The 14,104-nt window shown below is 39.9% G+C and overlaps 1 protein-coding gene across 1 annotated transcript in view; it reads right to left on the minus strand.

Moving 5' to 3' along the window:
- FBN2 (fibrillin 2) overlaps positions 1–14,104 on the minus strand; it is a 280,535-nt gene that overhangs the window by 29,925 nt on the left and 236,506 nt on the right. Inside the window, exons 47-53 of the mRNA XM_003826666.7 lie at positions 13,479–13,607; positions 12,914–13,033; positions 3,596–3,721; positions 2,800–2,952; positions 1,950–2,015; positions 1,195–1,320; positions 506–625 (exon numbers count right to left, since the gene is read on the minus strand). Of these exons, the coding sequence (XP_003826714.3) occupies positions 506–625; positions 1,195–1,320; positions 1,950–2,015; positions 2,800–2,952; positions 3,596–3,721; positions 12,914–13,033; positions 13,479–13,607 (840 nt within the window). The remainder of the gene's footprint in view (positions 1–505; positions 626–1,194; positions 1,321–1,949; positions 2,016–2,799; positions 2,953–3,595; positions 3,722–12,913; positions 13,034–13,478; positions 13,608–14,104) is intronic.

Raw genomic sequence — 14,104 nt, forward strand, 5'->3', positions numbered from 1 at the left:
CATGTGTGGGGCAAAATCAAGAATGCTAGTGAGTAAGGTTTAAAGAACTGACAGATGAGCCACCGCCCTTCTCAGGCCTGAGGGTCTGCTATTGTGCCTACCAGAGTTGACTGTCTGCTAAGACAAATACATCAATATTCTTCAGAGTAATATAACTGATTTCGAAGCATATCATTCACAATATCCAGAGTATAAATCCAACATTAACCAATATACTGAAAAGGCAGGAAACTGTGACTCCATTTCAAGGGAATAGACAATCAAGAGATGCCAACCCTGAGATGACCCAGATGCTGGAATGATCAGACAAGGGCTTTACAGCAGCTATTTTAACTGTACTAAAGGAAAACTAAAAACCAACCAAACAAACAAAAAACCCAAAAAACAAAAAACCCCACCGTATGCTCACCAGCAGAATATCAGAAGCAATATAAATAAATATTGAGACATTAAAAAACACTTTCTATGTCAAGAAGAAATAATATTTAAGACAAAGATCACTTGCCTTCACAATTCATCATGGGCCCTGGCTCAAAGCCTTCATTGCAATTGCATTCAAAACTCCCAATAACATTGGTGCATGTACCATTTCCACACGGATTGCCGATTGAACACTCATCAGTATCTGAAAAAGAAGAATAAGAAACTGCCACAAAGATGTTTTAGTTTAACAGGAGCATGCCCAGGAAGACCCATGCTTGGCCCTCACCCATTTCCAGGATCTGAGAAGGGCACATGTAACCCTGGCATCCCTTGGGCCTTGGCTGGCTGGCCGCTATGTAGCGCAGAGGGTCTGAAGGATCAATGTGCAATGCTCTGGCCCCCAGGCAGCAATACTCGCCCTAAAGATGACAAATCCAGCAGAAGAATGTGGTCCTCTGCTTCAAGAGCAGGCATGGAAGGGCATAAAGTAAAATGGATTTCTTATCCAATGAGAGATTTTGGCAATTGTAAGTCTCTAGGACACATAAGATTTTGTATGTTTGGTTGAAGACAGAGGTTGGTAACTCTCTCCATCTTCACATAAATCAGGTCTGACTGGAAAATGTAAGACTGGTGAAGAAGGTGCCACTACTAGCTATTTATCCTGGATTTGTAAATCCCCCCATCACCCAGGGTGCCTGAGAGACCTTTTACTGAATGTGAGAAGTAAAATAGAACTTTAAAATTCTGTAATGTGGAGCCAACACTCACCCACACAGCGTACTCCAGTGTAGTCAAGGTTGTAGCCCATTGGACATTCACAGCGAAAAGATCCGTCGGTGTTGATACATTGACCATTTGAACAAATGCCTGGGCTCTCAAGACACTCATTGACATCTAAAATATAGAACTGCATGTGAATTTCCTCATATAAAAAGATATGCCGGCCAGGCGCGGTGGCTCATGCTTATAAATCCCAGCACTTTGGGAGGCCGAGGTGGGTGGATCACCTGAGGTCAGGAGCTTGAGACCAGCCTGGGCAACATGGCGAAACCCCATCTCTACTAAAAATACAAAAAAAAATTAGCCAGGCATGGTGGCGCACACCTGTAATCCCAGCTACTTGGGGAGGCTGAGGCAGGAGAATCACTTGAACCCAGGAAGTGGAGGTTGCAGTCAGCTGGATCGCACCACTGCATTCCAGCGGGCAACAGAGTGACACTCCACCTCAAAATAAATAAATAAATAAATAAAATAAAAATAAAAAGATATGCCAGTACTGTGTATGTCTATTCAACACAGACTTGTAAGTACTTCTTTTGTCAGAGAAATATGTATTTCATATATCACGATATAGTCTTATGATATACGTATAACGTATATGATACAAAATAAGGGTTATATACATCCATTAAATACAATATACTATATGTTATATAGTAAAGTTAGCATGAGTTATAAAATAAATGTAAAATAATACGTGTGTATTAAATAAGAATATAGGAATAAAATATATCAAAGCATACCTTCACGTGTATCATGAAGACTAGGGACAGTTCCATGGCCATATGGACACAAATCCTGAAATGCAACTACAAAGAAAAATACAAATTCTCCATTATTGAAGACTTGAAATTATCAGAGAACTTAAGAAAGGATGAACAACATACATGAAATTACACTTAATTATGTTTCCATTACAAAGCTGTCTATAACAAGACTCTTTTATTTTTATGATTTATTTCAAAAGCATATTTAGTGAGGGCCACCTTCTAGGGTGCCACCTGCTCAGTGCTCCTGGTTCTTTCTGTTTGCTCATTTAAAGCTGAGCAGCTAAAGAGAACTTCCCTGCCCATCACACTCAGAAGCCATCCCTAACATAGAGGCCAAGCCAGCTGGAGTTTGCTGGGAATTATCCTATAATTTATGGGTGCCAACGAGACCTGAGGCTATTGATCTTTTCCTGTAAAGGGCCATTGTGCTGACTCAGCTTCTCAGAATTTAATGTAACATTCTGAGAGCCACAGCCTGCGATACAATGCCCACATGGGACTCCTGCAGCAACCTGGAATACAATTTCCATTCCCTTCTTTCTCCTGCCTTGGACCTCTCAAATTCATACTTTTGAAAGCAAGTAATACTAACCTTGGAAGTGAGGAATGAAATAAAAGGGTAACTCCACCTGTGCTTAGACATGTCTTATTCAAAAGCTGAAAGAAGTTTCTCAGGCTAGGTTGTTCAATGAACCATCAAAACTTATATGCAAGGAGATGATTTCACTCTCAAAATATTCATAAATTACATGGTTAAACCCACTCTGGCAAACATTCAAAAACTGGTACACAAAGTGCTGTCTGATAATGTCATTGCTCTTACCTTCATCGTCTTTGGGGCACAACTCACAGGGGTCCCCCCAGCCCTCTCCTGGCATCTTACTACAGCAGCATTTTGCTTTTGTGGTGTTGAAAGCTTTGGGTACAGAACACTTTCCATTTTCAAAATTTGTGAAGCAGAAGCTCTGGCGAGTATCTAATCAAAAAAGCAAACATTACAGATGGAATTATTTTGTAACACTGTTTGGACAGAACATTTCTCATTATAGAACACGAGATGCAGACTAGATCAGCAGTTAAGGCAGGTCTGGAAATCTTTGATTGCTGATTTCATTTGCCAATTTAGATTGACCTGGCTATAAAATTATTTAATTATTTAATATGCTTAAAATATTTTTATAATGTGCTAAGAAAATTCGAGAAATCATGCTCAGTATCAAAGTGATTTCCACACAGAGTCTCTTTTTTCACTGTTGCATGATAGTCTAAGAAAAACAATCGAGGTAACTTTCAGTAAGTTACATCACATCAAAAGCAACACATACACCAACAAACAAAAAAGCTACGCCAACAACAAAATTAACATAGTCATTCTGATAAATCAGAATGAGAATTTTTCTTTTAGTAAAAAAATTTATAAAAATGTAGAAACAGTGGTAATAATTCAAAGTACCTTAAAATTGTTCATTGCTTATGTTTGAGACCTAAATTTTTAACTTGCAGATATATTTTAGCATAGACATGTATTTTGTTAGGATTAATACCAGCATGATGGTTTACAATTCAGCTTTAAAGTTTCTAAGCGTGAACTGTGACAGTGAAGTCATTCCAAATCTTACCAAAGCATCTCCGTCCATTATCAGATAGTACAAAGCCAGGGGGGCAGAGGCACTGGAAGCCCCCTGGAGTATTAGTACAGGAACCAAAAAGACAAATGTTGGGATCTTCATCACATTCATTTATATCTGCAGAACAGGGGGAGTATTTATTAGCCATTCAACACTTGAAAATAAACAATTGTCCATACTATCACTGTCCACTAGCCAGCTGATATTTCAGACAAGAGATATTACGTTGTATGTTTAACTTATTCATAAAAATAAACTATTATTGCTTCAGAAGTCAAAAGTTGTAATTTCAACCAACCATGTGCCAGAGAGTCCCAAGTCCATGTCCACCTTCCTGTCTTTGATCTTTAGGGGTGTATGTATGTCTACCTGCCTACCTGACATGAACAACTCCATGTCTCATGGGCATTGCAGGCTCCATGTGGCCAAATGTTCTATGAACTGGTCCCCATCTCCCTGATAACTCTCTCTCAGTAATCCAAATTGTGATCCCCAAGTCACCCCTATTTCTCTCCTTTTTTCACTCCACAGGCAAGCAGAATGTGGCAGCCATTTCTACCTCCTCAGTACTTCCACAGCCATCATCGTTTGCCACCAGTCTCTCAACTGATGTCTACATCTCCTGAATGTCTTCTTCTTGTCACATTGCCACCAGGGCTGCCTTTCTAAAACGTCCATCTGATTACATTTGAAAATCTGTGCCTATGGAAATGGAGGGCTGAGACATATTTTGACAGTGTTATCATTTCCCCCTTTCCCCAGAACGCTTCCTTAAAATAAATAAGCATGCCTGCCTGACTAGTGATTTTTCGTCATTTTTTTGTGGGAAGTACTTATTTAATGGAATGTTTTAATCACATGAAAAAATACTACTTTTCAGGCACATTAGAATGTAAGCTCCATGAGGACATGACATGTCTGTCTGGCTCGCTGTTGCACCTTTAGTTCCTAGCACGGTATCTGGCACACACAAGTTCTCTATTTATGTTGGTAGAAGTTTAACAAAAGAGTCATCACATCCCTTCTATAAAACAACAAAAAACTGCAGAACCCAACACCACCGCCACCACCACCACCAACAGCAAAAAAAAACAAACAAACACAACAACTCCTGCAATGGCTCCACACTGACCGCAGGCCTGAGTTCAATCTTCTGAGCCAGCCATTCTACGCTCCTTGTCGTGCTCATGCTGCCTACGTTTCCAAATAGCCTCTTCTGTTCTCTTTCTTTGGTTGATCAGTAAAATCCTATCCAACATTTAAGTGTGACCTAGACAATCATCAATCCTCTGTGACAGGCTTTCTTGAACTGCCACCCTCTCACAACTACCACAATGATCCCTAACCTCCTGCGGTGCTCCCATCTCCTGAACAAACCTCCAGTACAGTGTCTGTCACATTGTATTATAAGGATGTCTTCACAAAACAGGTTTATTTACAAAATAGGTCTCTTCCCTTAGGTAGTAAGTTACCCCAAAGCAAAGATGATGTTCCTGTATTTCTAGCACCTAGAAAGGTGCCAAATGTTCACTGTCATACCCACTGAATGTAGGAATGAATTTATATCTGTGCAGGGTATGTGTACACATATCTATGTATGTGTATGTGTGTGTGTGGTCATGTTAGAATGTCATCTGGGAAAAGTTGGTAGAAAAGATACTAGTCTGAAGAAAATCTTACAGTGAAGTAAGTTAATTAAAAACCATTTTTTCACACTTTGGGAGGCCGAGGCCAGTGGATCACTTGAGGTCAGGAGTTCGAGACCAGCCTGGCCAACATGGTGAAACCCCGTCTCTACTAAAAGTACAAAAATTAGCCAGGCGTGGTGGCGGGCACCTGTAATACCAGCTACTCGGGAGGCTGAGGCAGGAGAATCGCTTGAACCCAGGAGGTGGGGGTTGCAGTGAGCCAAGACAGTGCCACTGCACTCCAGCCTGAGTGGCAGAGCGAGACTCCATCTCAAAAAAAAAAAAGTAATAAATTAAAACCATTTTTTCAGAGATGCAAACCAGTGTCATTGCTAACGATAAAGGAAAAGGAAATATTTCTGAAACTTAATAAATAATAATATATGATATCTTAATGAAATAAAAGCTATCCATACTTTCATTAAGAGGAAAGGTAGCCAAGACTGCCTAATACAAGGAGGCATGTGTATTTCTATTTCCCTTCTAGTGGCTGACACACTACTTTTATTAGCATTCCATAAAGAGAAGGATCACAGAGACAAAGAAGAATCAAGATTGAGCATGAGCAAAGAAAATGGAAGAACAACAGGATCTTAAACTTTTCTTTTTTAATTAATTGATTAATTAATTATTTATTATTATACTTTAAGTTTTAGGGTACATGTGCACAATGTGCAGGTTAGTTATATATGTATACATGTGCCATGCTGGTGCGCTGCACCCACTAACTCGTCATCTAGCATTAGGTATATCTCCCAATGCTATCCCTCCCTCCTCCCCCCACCCCACAACAGTCCCCAGAGTGTGATGTTCCCCTTCCTGTGTCCATGTGTTCTCATTGTTCAATTCCCACCTATGAGTGAGAATATGCGGTGTTTGGTTTTTGTCCTTGTGATAGTTTACTGAGAATGATGATTTCCAATTTCATCCATATCCCTACAAAGGACATGAACTTATCATTTTTTATGGCTGCAGAGTATTCCATGGTGTATATGTGCCACATTTTCTTAATCCAGTCTATCATTGTTGGACATTTGGGTTGGTTCCAAGTCTTTGCTATTGTGAATAATGCCGCAATAAACATATGTGTGCATGTGTCTTTATAGCAGCATGATTTATAGTCCTTTGGGTATATACCCAGTCATGGGATGGCTGGGTCAAATGGTATTTCTAGTTCTAGATCCCTGAGGAATCGCCACACTGACTTCCACAATGGTTGAACTAGTTTACAGTCCCACCAACAGTGTAAAAGTGTTCCTATTTCTCCACATCCTCTCCAGCACCTGTTGTTTTCTGACTTTTTAATGATTGCCATTCTAACTGGTGTGAAATGGTATCTCATTGTGGTTTTGATTTGCATTTCTCTGATGGCCAGTGATGGTGAGCATTTTTTCATGTGTTCTTTGGCTGCATAAATGTCTTCTTTTGAGAAGTGTCTGTTCATGTCCTTTGCCCACTTTTTCATGGGGTTGTTTTTTTCTTGTAAATTTGTTTGAGTTCATTGTAGATTCTGGATATTAGCCCTTTGTCAGATGAGTAGGTTGTGAAAATTTTCTCCCATTTTGTAGGTTGCCTGTTCACTCTGATGGTAGTTTCTTTTGCTGTGCAGAAGCTCTTTAGTTTAATTAGATCCCATTTGTCAATTTTGGCTTTTGTTGCCATTGCTTTTGGTGTTTTAGACGTGAAGTCCCTGCCCATGCCTATGTCCTGAATGGTAATGCCTAGGTTTTCTTCTAGGGTTTTTATGGTTTTAGGTCTAATGTTTAAGTCTTTAATCCATCTTGAATTGATTTTTGTATAAGGTGTAAGGAAGGGATCCAGTTTCAGCTTTCTACATATGGCTAGCCAGTTTTCCCAGCACCATTTATTAAATAGGGAATCCTTTCCCCATTGCTTGTTTTTCTCAGGTTTGTCAAAGATCAGATAGTTGTAGATATGCGGCGTTATTTCTGAGGGCTCTGTTCTGTTCCATTGATCTATATCTCTGTTTTGGTACCAGTACCATGCTGTTTTGGTTACTGTAGCCTTGTAGTATAGTTTGAAGTCAGGTAGTGTGATGCCTCCAGCTTTGTTCTTTTGGCTCAGGATTGACTTGGTGATGCGGGCTCTTTTTTGGTTCCATATGAACTTTAAAGTAGTTTTTTCCAATTCTGCGAAGAAAGTCATTGGTAGCTTGATGGGGATGGCATTGAATCTGTAAATTACCTTGGGCAGTATGGCCATTTTCATGATATTGATTCTTCCTCCCCATGAGCATGGAATGTTCTTCCATTTGTTTGTATCCTCTTTTATTTCCTTGAGCAGTGGTTTGTAGTTCTCCTTGAAGAGGTCCTTCACATCCCTTGTAAGTTGGATTCCTAGGTATTTTATTCTCTTTGAAGCAATTGTGAATGGGAGTTCACTCATGATTTGGCTCTCTGTTTGTCTGTTGTTGGTGTATAAGAATGCTTGTGATTTTTGTACATTGATTTTGTATCCTGAGACTTTGCTGAAGTTGCTTATCAGCTTAAGGAGATTTTGGGCTGAGACAATGGGGTTTTCTAGATATACAATCATGTCGTCTGCAAACAGGGACAATTTGACTTCCTCTTTTCCTAATTGAATACCCTTTATTTCCTTCTCCTGCCTGATTGCCCTGGCCAGAACTTCCAACACTATGTTGAATACGAGTGGTGAGAGAGGGCATCCCTGTCTTGTGCCAGTTTTCAAAGGGAATGCTTCCAGTTTTTGCCCATTCAGTATGATATTGGCTGTGGGTTTGTCATAGATAGCTCTTATTATTTTGAGATACGTCCCATCAATACCTAATTTATTGAGAGTTTTTAGCATGAAGCGTTGTTGAATTTTGTCAAAGGCCTTTTCTGCATCTTTTGAGATAATCATGTGGTTTTTGTCTTTGGTTCTGTTTATATGCTGGATTACATATATTGATTTGCATATATTGAACCAGCCTTGCATCCCAGGGATGAAGCCCATTTGATCATGGTGGATAAGCTTTTTGATGTGCTGCTGGATTCGGTTTGCCAGTATTTTATTGAGGATTTTTGCATCAATGTTCATCAAGGATATTGGTCTAAAATTCTCTTTTTTGGTTGTGTCTCTGCCCGGCTTTGGTATCAGGATGATGCTGGCCTCATAAAATGAGTTAGGGAGGATTCCCTCTTTTTCTATTGATTGGAATAGTTTCAGAAGGAATGGTACCAGTTCCTCCTTGTACCTCTGGTAGAATTCGGCTGTGAATCCATCTGGTCTTGGACTCTTTTTGGTTGGTAAGCTATTGATTATTGCCACAATTTCAGATCCTGTTATTGGTCTATTCAGAGATTCAACTTCTTCCTAGTTTAGTCTTGGGAGAGTGTATGTGTCGAGGAATTTATCCATTTCTTCTAGATTTTCTAGTTTATTTGCGTAAAGGTGTTTGTCGTATTCTCTGATGGTAGTTTGTATTTCTGTGGGATCGGTGGTGATATCCCCTTTATCATTTTTTATTGCGTCTATTTGATTCTTCTCTCTTTTCTTCTTTATTAGTCTTGCTAGTGGTCTATCAATTTTGTTGATCCTTTCCAAAAACCAGCTCCTGGATTCATTAATTTTTTGAAGGGTTTTTTGTGTCTCTATTTCTTTCAGTTCTGCTCTGATTTTAGTTATTTCTTGCCTTCTGCTAGCTTTTGAATGTGTTTGCTCTCGCTTTTCTAGTTCTTTTAATTGTGATGTTAGGGTGTCAATTTTGGATCTTTCCTGCTTTCTCTTGTGGGCATTTAGTGCTATAAATTTCCCTCTACACACTGCTTTGAATGTGTCCCAGAGATTCTGGTATGTTGTGTCTTTGTTCTCGTTGGTTTCAAAGAACATCTTTATTTCTGCCTTCATTTCATTATGTACCCAGTAGTCATTCAGGAGCAGGTTGTTCAGTTTCCATGTAGTTGAGCGGTTTTGAGTGAGATTCTTAATCCTGAGTTCTAGTTTGATTGCACTATGGTCTGAGAGATAGTTTGTTATAATTTCTGTTCTTTTACATTTCTGAGGAGAGCTTTACTTCCAAGTATGTGGTCAATTTTGGAATAGGTGTGGTGTGGTGCTGAAAAAAATGTATATTCTGTTGATTTGGGGTGGAGAGTTCTGTAGATGTCTATTAGGTCTGCTTGGTGCAGAGCTGAGTTCAATTTCTGGGTATCCTTGTTGACCTTCTGTCTCGCTGATCTGTCTAAAGTTGACAGGGGGGTGTTAAAGTCTCCCATTATTAATGTGTGGGAGTCTAAGTCTCTTTGTAGGTCACTCAGGACTTGCTTTATGAATCTGGGTGCTCCTCTATTGGGTGCATATATATTTAGGATAGTTCGCTCTTCTTGTTGAATTGATCCCTTACCATTAAGTAATGGCCTTCTTTGTCTCTTTTGATCTTTGTTGGTTTAAAGTCTGTTTTATCAGAGACTAGGATTGCAACCCCTGCCTTTTTGTGTTTTCCATTTGCTCAGTAGATCTTCCTCCATCCTTTTATTTTGAGCCTATGTGTGTCTCTGCACGTGAGATGGGTTTCCTGAATACAGCACACTGATGGGTCGACTCTTTATCCAATTTGCTAGTCTGTGTCTTTTAATTGGAGCATTTAGTCTATTTACATTTAAAGTTAATAGTTTTATGTGTGAATTTGATCCTGTCATTATGATGTTAGCTGGTGATTTTGCTCGTTAGTTGATGCAGTTTCTTCCTAGTCTCGATGGTGTTTACATTTTGGCATGATTTTGCAGCAGCTGGTACCGGTTGTTCCTTTCCATGTTTAGCACTTCCTTCAGGAGCTCTTTTAGGGCAGGCCTGGTGGTGACAAAATCTCTCAGCATTTGCTTGTCTGTAAAGTATTTTATTTCTCCTTCACTTATGAAGCTTAGTTTGGCTGGATATGAAATTCTGGGTTGAAAATTCTTTTCTTGAAGAATGTTGAATATTGGCCCCCACTCTCTTCTGGCTTGTAGAGTTTCTGCCGAGAGATCTGCTGTTAGTCTGATGGGCTTCCCTTTGAGGGTAACGTGACCTTTCTCTCTGGCTGCCCTTAACATTTTTTCCTTCATTTCAACTTTGGTGAATCTGACAATTATGTGTCTTGGTGTTGCTCTTCTCGAGAAGTATCTGTGGCGTTCTCTGTATTTCCTGAATCTGAATGTTGGCCTGCCTTGCTAGATTGGGGAAGTTCTCCTGGATAACATCCTGCAGAGCGTTTTCCAACTTGGTTCCATTCTCCCCGTCACTTTCAGATACACTAATCAGACGTAGATTTGGTCTTTTCACATAGTCCCATATTTCTTGGAGGCTTTGCTCGTTTCTTTTTATTCTTTTTTCTCTAAACTTCCCTTCTCGCTTCATTTCATTCATTTCATCTTCCATCGCTGATACCCTTTCTTCCAGTTGATCGTGTCGGCTCCTGAGGCTTCTGCATTCCTCATGTAGTTCTCGAGCCTTGGCTTTCAGCTCCATCAGCTCCTTTAAGCACTTCTCTGTATTGGTTATTCTAGTTATACATTCATCTAAATTTTTTTCAAAGTTTTCAACTTCTTTGCCTTTGGTTTGAGTGTCCTCCCATAGCTCGGAGTAATTTGATCGTCTGAAGCCTTCTTCTCTCAGCTCGTCAAAGTTATTCTCCGTCCGGTTTTGTTCCGTTGCTGGTGAGGAACTGCGTTCCTTTGGAGGAGGAGAGGCGCTCTGCTTTTTAGAGTTTCCAGTTTTTCTGCTCTGTTTTTTCCCCATCTTTGTGGTTTTATCTACTTTTGGTCTTTGGTGATGTACAGATGGGTTTTTGGTGTGGATGTCCTTTCTGTTTGTTAGTTTTCCTTCTAAAAGACAGGACCCTCAGCTGCAGGTCTGTTGGAGTACCGGGCCGTGTGAGGTGTCAGTCTGCCCCTGCTAGGGGGTGCCTCCCAGTTAGGCTGCTCGGGGGTCAGGGGTCAGGGACCCACTTGAGGAGGCAGTCTGCCCGTTCTCAGATCTCCAGCTGCGTGCTGGGAGAACCACTGCTCTCTTCAAAGCTGTCAGACAGGGCCATTTAGGTCTGCAGAGGTTACTGCTGTCTTTTTGTTTGTCTGTGCCCTGCCCCCAGAGGTGGAGCCTACAGAGGCAGGCAGGCCTCCTCGAGCTGTGGTGGGCTCCAACCAGTTCGAGCTTCTGGGCTGCTTTGTTTACCTAAGCAAGCCTGGGCAATGGTGGGCGCCCCTCCCCCAGCCTCGCTGCCACCTTGCAGTTTGATCTCAGACTGCTGTGCTAGCAATCAGTGAGACCCCATTGGCATAGGACCCTCTGAGCCAGGTGCGGGATATAATCTCCTGGTGCGCCGTTTTTTAAGCCTGTCGGAAAAGCACAGTATTCGGGTGGGAGTGACCCGATTTTCCAGGTGCCATCTGTCACCACTTTCTTTGACTAGGAAAGGGAACTCCCTGACCCCTTGCGCTTCCCGAGTGAGGCAATGCCTCGCCCTGCTTCAGCTCGTGCACAGTGCATGCACCCACTGACCTGCGCCCACTATCTGGCACTCCCTAGTGAGATGAACCCAGCACCTCAGATGGAAATGCAGAAATCACCCGTCTTCTGCGTCACTCACGCTGGGAGCTGTAGACCGGAGCTGTTCCTATTTGGCCATCTTGGCTCCTACCCCCTTAAACTTTTCAAGAAACTTCTTACTGAGATGATTCTAGTATTATTGTTTATTGTTTTTTAAGTATTAAAAACACTAGATAATCTTATAATGAACTATACAAATGAGAAAATCAGAATGACTAGGGGATACCCATAGTATCTAATTATGTGGTCTGAAGAATAATTAAATTCTATGAAGTAAACTACTTCCTTCTGCCCTATTTAACTCCCTTAAATATGAACAGTAGAATGATATATCTTTAGGTAGAATCTTGCCAAGGGCGATAGAATTAAAAAAAATTGGGTAATTCAAAGGCAGAAAATATCCTTAGCATCTTTTCACGTTAGAAAAACCACACTAAAATGCTGGTGCTTCTGAATTTCAACAAGGCTGTAAAAAATAATTTGTATAAAAGTGAAATAAAGTGAACTGTAAAAAAGGTCAGACTTCATCATGTCCACTAGGCAATTCTGGGACACACTTTTGATGTGGTTACAGTGTTCATGTGTGCTGGAAGAGTTTCAACAGAAAAACATCTGTTATGACAAATGGATTAATATTTGCTGCTTTGACATGAGGCCTTCCCAAGAAAAAGAATATCTCAACAGCATTGTCGAGATTTTTCTGCTTCACATTTCTAAGACCCTAGACACCTTTAATAGCTGTTTTAAAACTGGGTGCCAAAGATTACAATTTTTGTAGACACTCTTTAAATTCACTGAAAGTCGCTGTTGACATTTGGAAAAAAGATTAATTAGCATATGCTGAAAATTCTTTGACTAGCATTAGATTTCTGGTAACGAAAAAATCCTACATCCCTAAGTTTTTTATTCTCACCATCATTTCTGATGGTTCAGTAAAACAGATGTAGGCAGCTATATGTTTAATTCCTTAGGTCAGCATGCTTGCAGTGGTTGGCACTTAGTATGTTTCCAGAGTCTTTACCATGTCTTACTATACTGAACTACTAGTGGGCCTCAGAATAAATGTTACTCTTACCAATGCAGTTCTCGCTTTTTACTTCATACCCTGGGGGACAGATGCATCTGAAGGATCCCTCCAAATTCTGACAGGTACCAGGAGAGCAAGAGCCGGGAAGGGCGACACACTCATTAGTGTCTTTAGAGAAAAAGAAGAGAAAAAATAATTTAAGCACGAGATAATTGTTGCATAGATTTATCTGTCTGCCAAATGATATTAACATGAATTCAACTCGGGTCCTCTGATCTACTGGGTCACCATGAACAAATATTACCAAAGATACTCTTCTGACATCTTGGATATTTCTTATTTGGCAAGTGGCTAATTTTCTTTATTTGTTGCCTTTGCTTACTTTTCTTAAGACACGGACAGCCTCAAGCTCTGTCCCCAGTAAAAACACTGCCTATGAGGCATTCCCATTGTTGATACCTTATACTAAAATTTTCCATCATAGCTTATCTTGGTCATGTGCTCTGATGATTAAATGAAATATTGATGAGTTCTTAAGTGAAAGGAGGGAGGTACATATCATCATTTTACAAAACATAACACCACAAAGACTGCTTATTATTTAGATACTTACCTATACAGTTTTTGCCATCTGGGGTAAGTTCATAACCTTCGTTACACAGACACTTGAAAGAACCAATTTCATTAAAACAACGTCCATTTCTGCACACCTGACCAAAAAAGGAACTGCACTCATCTATGTCTGTAAGCAAACAGGAGTATGTTTTTCAGAAAGAGCTCTTAACATGTATATTGTTTCACAAGACGCTACTTAAAAACATACTTATTGGCATGCATTTATAAGAAATCCCATATTACAATTCCTCATCAACAGAGAAAAATGGCACATATCATAAGGATCATATAATTAATAGGATCCCATAGAGTCCTACTATTTTTCAACCATGAAGATACATTTTTTTCATTTTTGATATTAATATAACTCATGAATTTAGAACCAGATAAAAATCAAGGTTTAAGGTGAAGCTTTCCATTCTTTCTAACTGAAAAATATTTATTTTCCCACAGGCAGGAGGATATGTGGGATTTAATCTGACTGCCTAATTTGCATATACTTTACCTGGAGCTAAGCTGAGCATATTCAGAGAACAAATAAATGAGCTTATTTATTACAGGAAAATCAATGATATTAAAAACACTGGAATTGCTGATATCAAACATAATTGAAAGAAAAAAGAC

Source organism: Pan paniscus, chromosome 4, assembly GCF_029289425.2.
Source record: "Pan paniscus chromosome 4, NHGRI_mPanPan1-v2.0_pri, whole genome shotgun sequence".
In the NCBI taxonomy this organism is placed as follows: Eukaryota; Metazoa; Chordata; class Mammalia; order Primates; family Hominidae; genus Pan; species Pan paniscus.